General features: G+C 35.9%; 1 protein-coding gene and 1 long non-coding RNA gene across 7 annotated transcripts in view; one reads left to right on the forward strand and one right to left on the reverse strand.

Moving 5' to 3' along the window:
* gatad2b (GATA zinc finger domain containing 2B) overlaps positions 1 to 6718 on the forward strand; it is a 90534-nt gene extending 83816 nt beyond the window's left edge. The window contains exons 11-12 of one of the 6 annotated variants that reach the window (XR_015945220.1): positions 20 to 2139; positions 2955 to 6718. Coding sequence is in view for 2 of the 6 variants with exons in the window: in XM_087294642.2 (XP_087150768.1) it covers positions 349 to 485 (137 nt within the window). In the remaining 4 variants the exon portion in view is untranslated. 6 annotated transcript variants of the gene reach the window in all.
* On the reverse strand, positions 6149 to 9807 carry LOC148679838 (uncharacterized). The gene is made up of 2 exons (XR_015945481.1): positions 8486 to 9807; positions 6149 to 8248 (listed from the first exon to the last, which is right to left on the reverse strand). It is a non-coding gene; the product is annotated as an uncharacterized LOC148679838 (long non-coding RNA).
* Positions 9808 to 13119: the final 3312 nt, after the last annotated feature.

Below are 13119 nucleotides of genomic sequence, written 5' to 3' on the forward strand. Positions count from 1 at the left end.
TAGCTTTAAAACGCTTCAGTGTCCCTGTATCTATAGTTACACTCAGTAAAAGTCTTCATGACTTCATCACAGTCATTTCTGTTAAACACAATGACAAATCTGCATTGTTTAAGAACGCGCTCAAATCTTAGCGGGAAATGCACTTATTAAAAATTCAGTAACTATTGGTATCGAATTCTAGTATCGTGTCAACTGTGCGGAGCACACACTCGCCTATATATCTTGATCTCGCTGCATTGTGTGTATCTAGGACATGATGTTACATTTATTATCTAATCACACTTCTTATATATTGTTTTTCTCTTCTTGTTTTCTTCCATTACTTTTGATCCTCGTCCTCCATCACAGGTCTGAATATTGCCTATCTAAATCCGGGAGCCATCGGGGGCCACAAGGCGTCCAGCCTAGCGGACCGTCAGCGGGAGTATCTGCTCGACATGATTCCCCCACGCTCCATATCCCAGTCCATCACCGGGCAGAAATGAGGCCTGATGGGACTGCAGATCCTCCCCCCCGCCCCACTCCTCCGGACGTCCCACCACTCCTCTGTTCTACATCAGAACATCCCCGTCCCCCAAAACACATCCACGCGCACACCATCACCCCATCGCATGCAGTGCCTGTCCGTGTGCCTACCCAACTAACCCATAAGAACAGCTCAATCAGTCAGACTATAAACACCAGACTGTCCGTGCATCTCAAACTTCGGTTTCCTACTATAGCAAAGCTCTTTATTGTTATCTCGACTTATTATTGCTGTTGTTATTGCTACTTCGATTATTATCACAGTTATTATTATTATTATTAGTATTATTGTTGTTTCTGTTACAGTTACTCTTATTACACTTATTAGTAGGTTTTAGTGGCATCTTTTTACGTTCTTATGTTTTCTTTTCTGAGGGAGGATGCCAGATTGCAGGGTCACTCGAAAATATCGAAGCTCGTTTCTTTTGGTTCATTTCGAAGCTTCCTCCCTCCCGTCGCCCCCTGTAAAATTCGACTCTCACGTTGTGTTTGTTCAGTTTCAGAGTGGGAATGGTTGAAGCATTCCTGAGAGAGATGAATCTTTGTAGCGTCGCACATCGGGAAAGTCCTCCGAGAACCTTGTGGTTCAGAACGAGCGAGACAGACTCATGTACATTGATCAGATTGATCCTTACGCAGAGATTGTCGACACGCTGAAACGGAGCCTGCGCGAGCACGGAAGAGTGCTGTCGAATGTACAGAGAGAAACTGTAGAGTTGGAGGTCTTTGAACTGGATCTCTCACGCGTCTCTCAATGCCTTCACTTTCACAGGATGCAGTGGTTTTTGTGGCGACGTTGTGTTTTCACTGCACAGCGGATGGAGAATGAAGCCGGAGAGCTCCATCTTCATGAACTTTGAGATTTTGGTTTTCTGCTTGTGTGTTTTTTGCGTCCCCTCTTCTCCTTTTGTCTATATGAGTTTGTTTTGTTTTTTTCGTCAGGCGGCGTCTTCATCTGAAATGGCTATGTATCTTAAAGGTACCCGCCATGGGAGACGATAATCTTTAAAATGGCAAATGAGTGGAATTATTGGAGGAAAAAAAACGGTTTATGCGTAGATTGTTGTTGTTGACGTGAGTTTTAACAGAAGGCATTGACAAGGATCAATCATCGTGTTAAAGCAATGCACATGAGATGCCTCGTTGTGGAGGAGCACTTTTCTTCTTAATAATTAACGGAAAAAAAACAAGGTTAAACAAAGAGGACAAGAATGTTTCAGCTAGGTATGGATGCCATCCGATGTCTCGGAGAGAGTTGGGAGAAAGACATTTTTGCGTGATGTGTGATGCATTTCGACCACCACGTTGAATTATTGTTTTTTCAATTTATGGTACATTTGTTTATGTTTCACTAGCATTTCTTGGGGCTTTGAACGGAGACGATATAAGCAGTGTTTAGTCATTATGCAGTATTAGGGATTTTAGTTTTTGCAGGATGGATTTGCATTCTGGTTGGATAATAATCTTGGTCATAATGAGGGATAATACATGACAAGCGATTTACTAAACACTTATGTTTATGCTTCGCATTTAGGCAACGTTGTTAAAACAATACTTGTTAACATATTTCTGTAAAAGATTAAAAAGGTTGTAATGTGCATGCCAGGCCAGTAGGTGGCGAAGAAACACTTTCTGAAGAAACACTTATGTGCATATGCACTATTGTGGTTTTGATGTTGTGGTATTGTTTTGGTTGTGAAGTATCCGCCCATGTCCACTGAATGAATATATAGTGTGCATGACGTCACTATATTCACCAATCACGTTTTAGTAGTTAATGTGAAGATGATCGCAATCAAAACGTTTCTTTTTCATGCACCCACCAAAATGGCGTTATCGTGTAGTAAAAAAAATACAAATATTAAAATAAGTTATGCAGTTTTGCAGTTCATATGCACACCAACAGCATTTTGGTGACCTAAAAATAAAACTTTAGTATGACTTAAATTTTAGTACGACTTACAACTATAAAAACGCAGTATTGTGAAAACATTGACGTCATGTCTGTGTATTTAATATGCATAAACCAGTACAACCGATACGACAACAAAAAAATATAAAAGATAGTGTTTTATTTTACAAAATGACATCACCACTTACTGGCCTGGCATGCATAATACATCGTTTTTAGCCTCTTTTTTTTTTTTTTTTTTTTGTGGATTCAAAAAACTTGTCAGTGCTTTAATTTGTATGCAGAACATTTCTATTTTTAGTACATCCCTTTGTTTTTGCAGGATGGATTTGCATACTGGTTGGACAAAAGTCTTGGTCATTTTGAGATATAATACATGATAAATGATTTACTAAACAAACTTTTTAATATATTTTTTTTTGTTTTGCATGTAGGCAGCATTGTTATCAAAACAATACTTGTTAATATGGATCTGCGAAAGATTGAAAATGTTGTATTAGGCATGCCAGGCCAGTAGGTGTCTATCCCTTTGTGAAGAAAAAATATGCGCATATGCGCTGTTGTGGTCCATTGTTTTTATTGTCAAGTATTCGCTCATGTCTACCGACTGAATATATATAGTGCGTATGACGTCACTATATTCACAAATCACGCTTTGGTAGTTAATGTGAAGAGAATCACAATTTAAAAACAAAATAATAATTTCATACACCCACCAAAACATGTTTTTGTATAGTAAAAAAAATACAAGTAAATATTAAATGAAGTCATGCATTTTTGCAGTTCATGTACACACCAATAGCCTTTTGGTGGGCTAAAAATGCAATTTTAGTATGACTTAGTGCTGTTAAAAACGTAGTTTTGTGAAAATATTGGCATCATACACTTGTATTACATATTCGTGAGCAAGTAGAACCCATACAACAACAAAAAATTACTGTTTTATTTCACAAAATGACTTCTGGCCTGGGTGTTTTTAATCTTTTATTTATTTATTTTTCCTTTTTTTTTTGTGGATCCAATAAATTTGTCAGTGCTTTAATTTGTATGCAGAACATTTCCATTTTTAGTACGTCCCTTTGTTTTTGCAGGATGAATTTGCATACTAGTTGGTTAATAGTCTTGGTCATATTGATGGATAATACATGACACAATTTACTAAACCAACTTTTTCTCATTTTTTTATGTCTTGCATTTAGGCAAAATCGTTGTCAATTTTTTTTTTACCCAAAAATATTGTAATATGCATGCCAGGCCAGAAGGTGGCGATATCACTTTGTAATAAGTTATGCGCATATGCACTTTTGTGATTCACTGTTTTGATTGTGAAGTGTCCGCTCATGTCTACCGACTGAATATATAGTGCGCATGACATCACTATATTCACCAATCACGTTTTAGTAGTTATTGTGATGATGATCGCAATCAAAACATTACTTTTTCATGCACCCACCAAAATGGCGTTATCGTATAGTAAAAACATACGAAAAAATATTAAATTATTAAGTTATGCATTTTCACAGTTCATGTACACACCAATAGCCTTTTGTTGGCCTAAAAATGCTATTTTAGTACAACTTAAAATCTAGTACGACTTACGACTACAAAAACGCAGTTTTGTGAAAAAATATACGTCATGTATGTTTTTTTACATATTAATGAGCAAGTACAACCCAAACGACGACAACAAACAAAAAAAAACTTTTATTTTACAAAATGACATCGCCACCTACTGGCCTGGCATCCATAATGCAGTGTTTTTAGCCTATTTTTTGTGGATTAAATAAATTTGTCAGTGCTTTAATTTGTATGCGAAACATTTCTATTTTTAGTACATCCTTGTCATGCAAGCAGTCCCTTCAGTTATGGATGCAGTGCTCCGTGTTTCAGTATCTCGGTTCATAAATGACTTTTCAAAGGATTTAACGTTTGCTTGTTGACCAGTTCGAGCACTTAACGTTTCGTTTCTCTCCCCAGCCTAAGCATTTACTGTTGGTTGTTTTGGAAATCAGACTCCGAGGTCTGTCATGCAGGTCATGTTTAATAGCTGCGAGGAAACGCGAAGCTAAAATTGGAAATAAATCTGTGCACATGCGTATTTCTGTCATGTGTGGAGTCGCTGATTCTTGCAGTTTTGTTTTTTTTAAGTGTGTCCTGTGTAATGCCACTGATTTGTGGTGGAACGATGCAACTTTTTTGAACAAATCAATTTTGAAGCTACCTTGGATTAAATTTTCAGGTGCAATATTAGATGATAGGATGTTTACATTTATAATTTTTCCTTTTTTTTTGGTTCCTCCTAGTAAGGATGATAAATCAGTCTCTTTATATTCACTCTTTGCTACTAAAGGGCTGACTTTATCTCCAGTTTATCTGTATTTTAAGCTTGGGTTCTTTTGAAATGAGCATAGGGTGTTTCTAGCTACTCATTTCTCTCTCCTACTCTCTCTCGTAGACTGTGTTAGATGCATCCATATACCTGTGTTCATATATTTACGAGAAAGTTGAATTTTTGAAGTTTAACTTCCGTTTGACTCCTCGATTTAAGTTCCATTTTTTCCGTTCGGTTGCTTAATTTCAGCTGTTTCTTAAAAAAAATCATAAAAGAAAGAAAAAAGGAGAAAAAAAATCAAATTTAATCAAACGAAAAAAAAATGTATGAACAGATGATGACACGATATTTGCTAGGTCAGAAGTAATAATGACTTATTGTACATACGCTTTTTTGTTTTTCTCCCTTGAATTAAAAATAATGAAATGAAATTAAAATGGTTGTATATTGTGTAGAAAAGCAAACAAAAAGCCATGAATATTGTGAAGCTTGTCATTTCGTTTTGTGATCACTGTGTATTATTGTGTAACAAATGTGCAAAATGTATGGGATTATACTTCTTCTCTTGTTTTTGAATGAGCTCTTTAGATGCATTTTCTCCCCGGCTGTACGTTTTTTGTAGTATGTAGTATTTGCAGAAGAAGAAGAAGAAGAAAAAAAAAGTTCATTGTTCTGGTGGAGCGTTTGATCCATTCTGTAGTCTTTGGACTGAGACGTGATGGGACAGTCTCGTATGTTACTACTTTTATTTTTTTTCGTTACTTTACGGTTGACTTTTTATTTCAAACATTGACGTTTGGTAGATGTTTGGTGATGTTTCTTTTCTCTGATGTCCCAAACAAAGTGTTGGTCTTACAGAACATGGACTGGATGAAACATTTGACAGTATTACCCCTTCACCTGACCAAAATCCAAAGCGATCATCATCGTAAATGTAAAATCAAAGCACGCCGATGCTCAGAAACGTTACTTTAAGCTAAATTACTGGGTGCAGAAAATTCTACAGGGGAGATTGTGTACATTTGTTTTCTATTGCTTATAACTTTCTTCGATATATCCCTAATTTTTTTTTTCTTTCTTGGGAAAAAAGAATCACAATGCTCTTATTTTTTTCATGGAAGATTGTATACGTTGTATACGATGAAGAAGAAGAAAAAAAACTTTGTTTGTTTTTGACTGTTCCAATGCTTATTGCCTTCAGCCTTTAAATCATAAGACAAAAAAATGGACAATTTGCACTCATGCAAGTTTCGATTCTAAGGTTTGTGACATTATTAGATATACTTTTTCAAGTTTCATGTCATGGAATCACTGTCCATAATTCTCTGACTGGACAATCAGCTTTTCTGGAGTTCTAGCGCTCGGGTTTTACTTCTCTCTTCCATTTTTGCTTTTCTTTTTAATTAAGTTCTTTCTCTCCCTGTTTTTATTTGTTGCAAGTCTCTCTTATTTTTCTTGTTGTTGATGTTGCTGAAGTGGGAGAGAGGTTTTTTTTTTTTTGGGGTCACCATTTCGTTTTGATTTTTCTAAACTCCATCTGAACTGTCAGATATTTTTAAATAGACTTAGCTGCAATTTACCCAGTTTGAATTTTAAAGCAAATGGCAATATCCGTTTGTAAAAAGAAAATTATGATTAATGTGTACAGTAAAAAAAAACAGAAAAGAAAAAAAAGAGATTGGCGTAAAAGATTATGGATTTTAGTCAAGGAAAAGAAGTGCTTTTTGTCGAGTTTTTATTTTCATTTAGAACATTAATCCAGACCTTTTGCACATCCTTGATATTTAACTGTCTAAAATGGAGATGAAAAAAAAATTGCTGTTTGATTACTGCCGGTTGATTAACAACAATTATGCATTGACTGAAAAAAAATAAGCTAATTTTGGAGGAAATAACTTTGTAATATTTATCACTTGCAAGCTATGTTTAATAAAGGATGGAACAGTTTATCTCCGAGTGTGTTAACATTTGTCCGCATGTTCTTTCTTTTATTATGGTTTCTTTCGCCATTTTGAAACCTTACTCTGTCTTTTTAGGTTATTTTTTATTATTTAAATATTGATATATAATGATATGGATATTTACTCAAGCTCTGCAATTTAATGTCAACGGAAAAGGTAAATAAAATCCTGTTATGAGTTTTTAAAGTATGTTTGAGACTAAAGACTGTACAAATCAGGCAGTGCGAGACTTTAGTTAAAATTAATTAATTTATTTACATGACACATTGACATAGTACGGAAAAGCTCTTTCTGGTTTATCTTGGATGTTGTATATGCTTTTGTATTTATTTACTTAGTTCTCGAACGTGCGAAAACGGCACGTCATTCTTTTAATTTTCCCAGCAAACATGTCCTGAGTTCGTCACATATCCTGGTTTATCTTAGGCGTTGTATAATTGGTATTTGTGTACGAAGTTCTCAAGCGTGTGAAAACATCACGTCATATCCTTACAATTTTCTCTGCAAAAGTGTCTCGAGTTCATCTCATATTTTGTTTTATTTTGGGCATTGTATAATTCTTCTTTGTAAAAGACATTCTTGAGTGTGCGAAAACGTCATATAACATCCTAACGATTTTGACGACAAAAGCCTTCTGAGTTCGTCACATATCCTGGTTTATCTTAGGCGTTTTATAATTCGTATTTGTGTACGAAGTTCTCAAGCGTGCGAAAACATCACCTCATATCCTTACAATTTTCTGTGCAAAAGCATCCCGAGTTCATCTCATATTCTGTTTTATTTTGGGCATTGTATAATTCGTATTTGTAAAAGACATTCTTGAGTGTGCGAAAACATCATGTCACATCCTAACGATTTTGACGACAAAAGCCTTCTGGGATCGTCACATATTCTGGTTTACCTTGGGCATTGTATATTTCATATTTGTCCAAGAAGTTCTAGAGCATGCGAAAAACATCACGTCATATCATTTCAATTTTCTCAGCAGAAGCATCCAGCGTTAGTCACATATTCGGTTTTATTTTGGTCGTTGTATGATTCTTATTTGTATACGACATTCTTGAGTGCAAAAACGTCACGTCACATCCTTTCAATTTTGATGACAAAAGCTTCTCAAATTCATCAGATATTCCGATTTATCTTGGTCATTGTATATTTCATATTTGTATACAAAGTTCTGGAGTGTGCAAAAACGTCATGTCACATCCTTACGATTTTGATGACAAAAGCTTCCTGAGATCGTGACATATTCTGGTTTACCTTGGGCAGTGTATATTTTATATTTGTATACAAAGTTCTTGAGCATGTGAAGACGTCACGTAATCTTACGATTTTTTACAACAAAAGCATCCTGAGTTTGTCACATATCCTGGTTTATCTTAGGCATTGTATAATTTGTATTTATATACGAAGTTCTCAAGCATGCGAAAACATCTCGTTATATCCTTACAGTTTTCTCTGCAAAAGTGTGTCGAGTTCGTCACATATTGTTTTATTTTGGGCGTTATATAATTCTTACTTGTATAAAGTTCTAGAGCATGCAAAAACGTCACGTCACATCCTTACAATTTTGATGACAAAAGCATCCTGAGTTTGTCACATATCCTGATTTATCTTAGGCATTGTATAATTCGTATTTATATACGAAATTCTCAAGCATGCGAAAACATCTCGTTATATCCTTACAGTTTTCTCTGCAAAAGTGTGTCGAGTTCGTCACATATTGTTTTATTTTGGGCGTTTTATAATTCTTACTTGTATAAAGTTCTAGAGCATGCAAAAACGTCACGTCACATCCTTACAATTTTGATGACAAAAGCATCCTGAGTTTGTCACATATCCTGATTTATCTTAGGCATTGTATAATTTGTATTTATATACGAAATTCTCAAGCATGCGAAAACATCTCGTCATATCCTTACAGTTTTCTCTGCAAAAGTGTGTCGAGTTCATCACATATTGTTTTATTTTGGGCGTTGTATAATTCTTACTTGTATATAAAGTTCTAGAGCATGCAAAAACGTCACATCCTTACAACTTTGACGACAAAATCGTCCCGAGTTCATCACATATTCTGTTTAATTTTGACCGTTGCATGATTCGTATTTGTATACAACAAACGTCACGTCACTTCCTTATGATTTACATAACAAAAGCTTCTTGACATTGTCACATATTCTGGTTTACGTCGTCACATAATATCCTTACAATTTGACGACAAAAGCGTCTCGAGTTCCTCACATTCTGGTTTATCTTGTTCAGTGTACAATTCGTATTTGTATACAAAGTCGAGCATGTGAAAATGTCATGTCCTTACATTTTTGACGACAAAAGCATCCTGATTTTGTCACATATTCTGGTTTATTTTGGCCATTTAATAATTCTTATTTGTATACAAAGTTTTCAAGTGTGTGATAACGTCTTGACATATTCTTTCGATTTTCGCGGCAAAAGCATCCCAAGTTCATCACATAAAAAAAAAAAAAACTGCTACTACAGGCTCTTTATTATTGTCCATTTTAGTTAGTTATGTTATTTTCATTATGTGCCAGATATGTTCTAAAGTTACAACGCAAACCAAAATCTCACACTCTACCAGCACACACTGGTCTCCCGAGTCCTGGTCATTCATTTACAGGCTAATAGGCTTCATTATAAGCTTTGACTTTATCCGGTCAGAACAATTATAGCTATTTTCCACAGCTTCACTGTTTCCCTCTATCCTGCCAGCAGAATCAAGGTTGCCGTCCATTAAGAGGTGATGTATGCCATTTATAGTCCAACTAAACCAATATTAGTTGACACAGGTGCCTGAAAGTGGACAATCAAGCTGTCATGTCCCTTCTTGTCAGGAATTACAGCAATGGACTATCACCTTTCAGTCGTTTTTGCTGTAATTTGTGTTCTCTGATTTAATGTGCAGTCTACATTGATACAAACCTGATGAAGTCAATTTTTAAAGGTGGACATTAAAGGAATAGTTCATCCAAAACTTCTTGTTTCAGAATTTCTTTTTTTTTTTTGAACACAAAAAAAGATCCTTTCAAGAAAGTTGAAGCCTGTAACCTTTGACTTCCATAGAAATAATTTTTCCTTTTGAAGTCGATGTTCAGAGGTTTTCAGCTTTCTTTATAATAAATAGTAAGTAAGTGCTCATTTTTGGGTGAACGCTCCCTTTAATGAGGGTTGTGTTTCAAGCTCATTTGTTGGTTGACGGATACCCACAGTCCCTGCTGTTTCCGCATTGAATATTCCATCGTATTATTTCAATGAACCCTCACTATCTGCTCAAAAATATTGACTAGGCTTTCATCCAGCATTCCAGCTCTGCACATGCCTGTCATGGCAATTACACTGACGTAAACAACTGTGTTCTTCTTAAGACCTCAGTGTTCAAATCAGCCCTTAATTTTAAATTATTAAAAAAATATAAACATATTTATTTAGAAACCCAAGTGGCCCTACCCTATCCAACCCTCTCCAAGCAGGAATCAAGCTGGCGGCTCTTTGTATGGGAGTTGGTTTGCTCTAACAAGGTGGTTAAAGACTAGGGCCTCTAACATCTGTCACTAGAGCACCTCTGGAGGTCAGAGGAGTTTACCTGCACAGCACTTCACTGGCTGGCCTCTGTTACATATACATATTGCAGCAGTACTGAATCTCATTAACAGTGTGTCTGTGTTGACATGTATTTTCATATTTTTTGTTACTGTCCTTTGCTGTCTTGACCAAGACTCCCTGGTAGAAGAGATATTGTATCTCAACGGGACCTTCCTGGGAAAATATTTAAATAAATAAAATAAAACAGGCCATGATTATATGTTGTAATAATCAAATTCTGTATGATTGTCAGAGACCATTGTTAGTTCAAAAGTATTCAATTACATTGGCATATTTGAATGCATTAGAAATGCTGTCATTATGCAAATTAATATGGTAGAAAGGAAAGCTCCTTTTTTAATTTATTCTGAAATACTTTGCACTTCATTATCTTTTGCTTTGTTTAAACGTCACTTTGTTAAACAAAATAGCCCATACAATACAATTACTTTTCATCATTTTGTAATCCTGTTTATTAACAGTTTCAGGTCTTGATTTGGAGCACTCACACTAGTGAAACGAACCGAGAAACGTGCCCTGGCACTGTATGGACAGCCTAGTGTGAGTGCACCCTTAAACCTTTGTGAGTAATGTTTTGAAAAAATTTACAAAAAAAAGCCAACTTTTTACCGTAATTAGGTTATTTATTAATAACTCAGCTAGTTTTCCAGGAGACAGATCAATATGGTAGATGGGTCTGAAATACGGGAGACTCCTGGGAAAAAACGGATTGTTGGCAGGCAGGGCTTAACATTAACATCCGCCAACCCGCCAATTGCGCGTAGATTTCAGCTTTGGCGGGTTATACAGTCACTCCCACTAGCCACATTGGCTGGTTGAAAATAATTTTTAAATTGTGGATTTTTTTAAAAGCAGGGTTCGACTATAAGAATGACCCAATATGCGAGCAAATGTGATCTTAGAATTGAGAAACAGCACGACTAACAAAATAGAATTGCGTCCGCGCGAGCAGAAGAAAGCAGGTGAATACTGAATGAGAGGATGATCCCTCGGGCTAACAGCTGATGTGATGCGCACGAATGTATAAAGCACTCTTGTTTCCTTGCTTGAAGCAACCGTGCCTGGAATGCATCTGCGATCAGTTCTGTTTCAAAGAGTCAGACAAAAAAGTTATTCTAATGCACCCACAGTCTTGCTGCTTTCAAGAGCTCCAAATATGTCTGTTTGTAAGCAGCACCGGCTGCTTTGGCTTTAAACAGACTATTAATTGACCTTAACCGTGTGATCATCTTACCATTATCACACTGTATGTTTTTCACCTGCTTTTTTTTTGTTTTGCTTATGGTTATTTTTGTTTATTTGGTTTAATTATCATTTTTTTACAACAACATTGTTTTAATATGAGATTATATACTCTCCATTTATGTGTAGTTAACTGGTGATCTAAAAGACCTTTAGCGAGGACGGATAACTGTGCATATTTTTAATAAAATTAATTAAATAAATAAAAACAAAATAAATAGAAATAAAACCATGAATGAGAAGGCATGTGGACAAAACACAAAATCTAAATCAAGTAATTTTAGCATGTCAAATATATTAATAATATTTATGCATATAAAAGATATTTTCCCAACAACAAAACTGTGGCTAGTGAAAATGCAGAGTGGCTAGTAATGTTGGAAAACCACTAGCCACTGTGGCTGGTGATCAAGAAAGGTAATGTCAAGCCCTGTTGGCAGGTATGACATACACTACTATGGCCAATTTAGCTTATTCAATTCACCTGTACCGCATGTCTTAAGACTGTGAGGGAAACCGGAGCACCTGGAGGAAACCCATGCCAACACAGGGAGAACATGTAAACTCCACACAGAAATGCCAACTGGCCCAGCCCGGATGTGAACCAGCGACCTTCATGCTGCCCTTTTGTTTGAACTAACTCTTTAAATTAAATGATCAAAAACAGTTCTAAAAGTTAATCTACATGACTGACCCAAACACAAAGCTCAACCTCACAAATTTCCAATAAAATAACCTTGTTGAACCTCTTTCTTCATAAAAGTTGTCAAAGTGGAAATCAAGCGTTCATAAATGACAAGTAAACATTAAATACCTTGTATTTTCTACAATGTTGTTCATATTAAGCTATTTAAAATGACACACAACCCGTTTCCCGTACAACCGTTTCTGGCGTTGTTGTTTTTTCTGGCTAATTCTCTGAGGTGTGTTTCAGTGCTCAGCATGCGCCCACCTGCTCTGAGGTCTCTGTTGCTCAACCTCTGATCGTAGGCCATAGTGCAAATGCATCGTGTACCAGAGTCCAAAAGATTGTGAAGATCAGAATGAGCCGTTCTGTTCTCTGACCTGTAGTGTGCAGTGGGTCAGAACTACACGTTTGGACCTACCGGGGTCACGTGTGTGTGTCACACCTTTGTCTTGGAAACACAGTTGCTTTGTTTGCAGATTATGCAATTAAAGGTGTAAGAGCTCTTGTTGAGTATGTTTAAAGGGACTTTTTTTTTTGTTTGTTTTTTGTTTTTGCAAATAGGCTCCTTTATTAATTCTTCTAGAGTTAATCCGCTGAATTTGACCATTTTTGAATCCATTCAGCTGATATATGGCTCTGGCAGGGTAAAGTCTATAAGAGAGACATCTCTGGCCGGAAGTTAACAATAATTATTAATATTATTACATAATAAATACGGATTTTTACATTACTGTGAGGCTTGGGGTAGTGATAGGCGTTAATAAAATACAATTAAATGGATAATTGAATAAATAATATGAATAGTATTCTGTATAAATACTGTTTTTTCATTACTTTG

This window comes from Danio rerio, chromosome 19 (genome assembly GCF_052040795.2).
Source record: "Danio rerio strain M-AB ecotype USA chromosome 19, GRCz13ab, whole genome shotgun sequence".
In the NCBI taxonomy this organism is placed as follows: domain Eukaryota; kingdom Metazoa; phylum Chordata; class Actinopteri; order Cypriniformes; family Danionidae; genus Danio; species Danio rerio.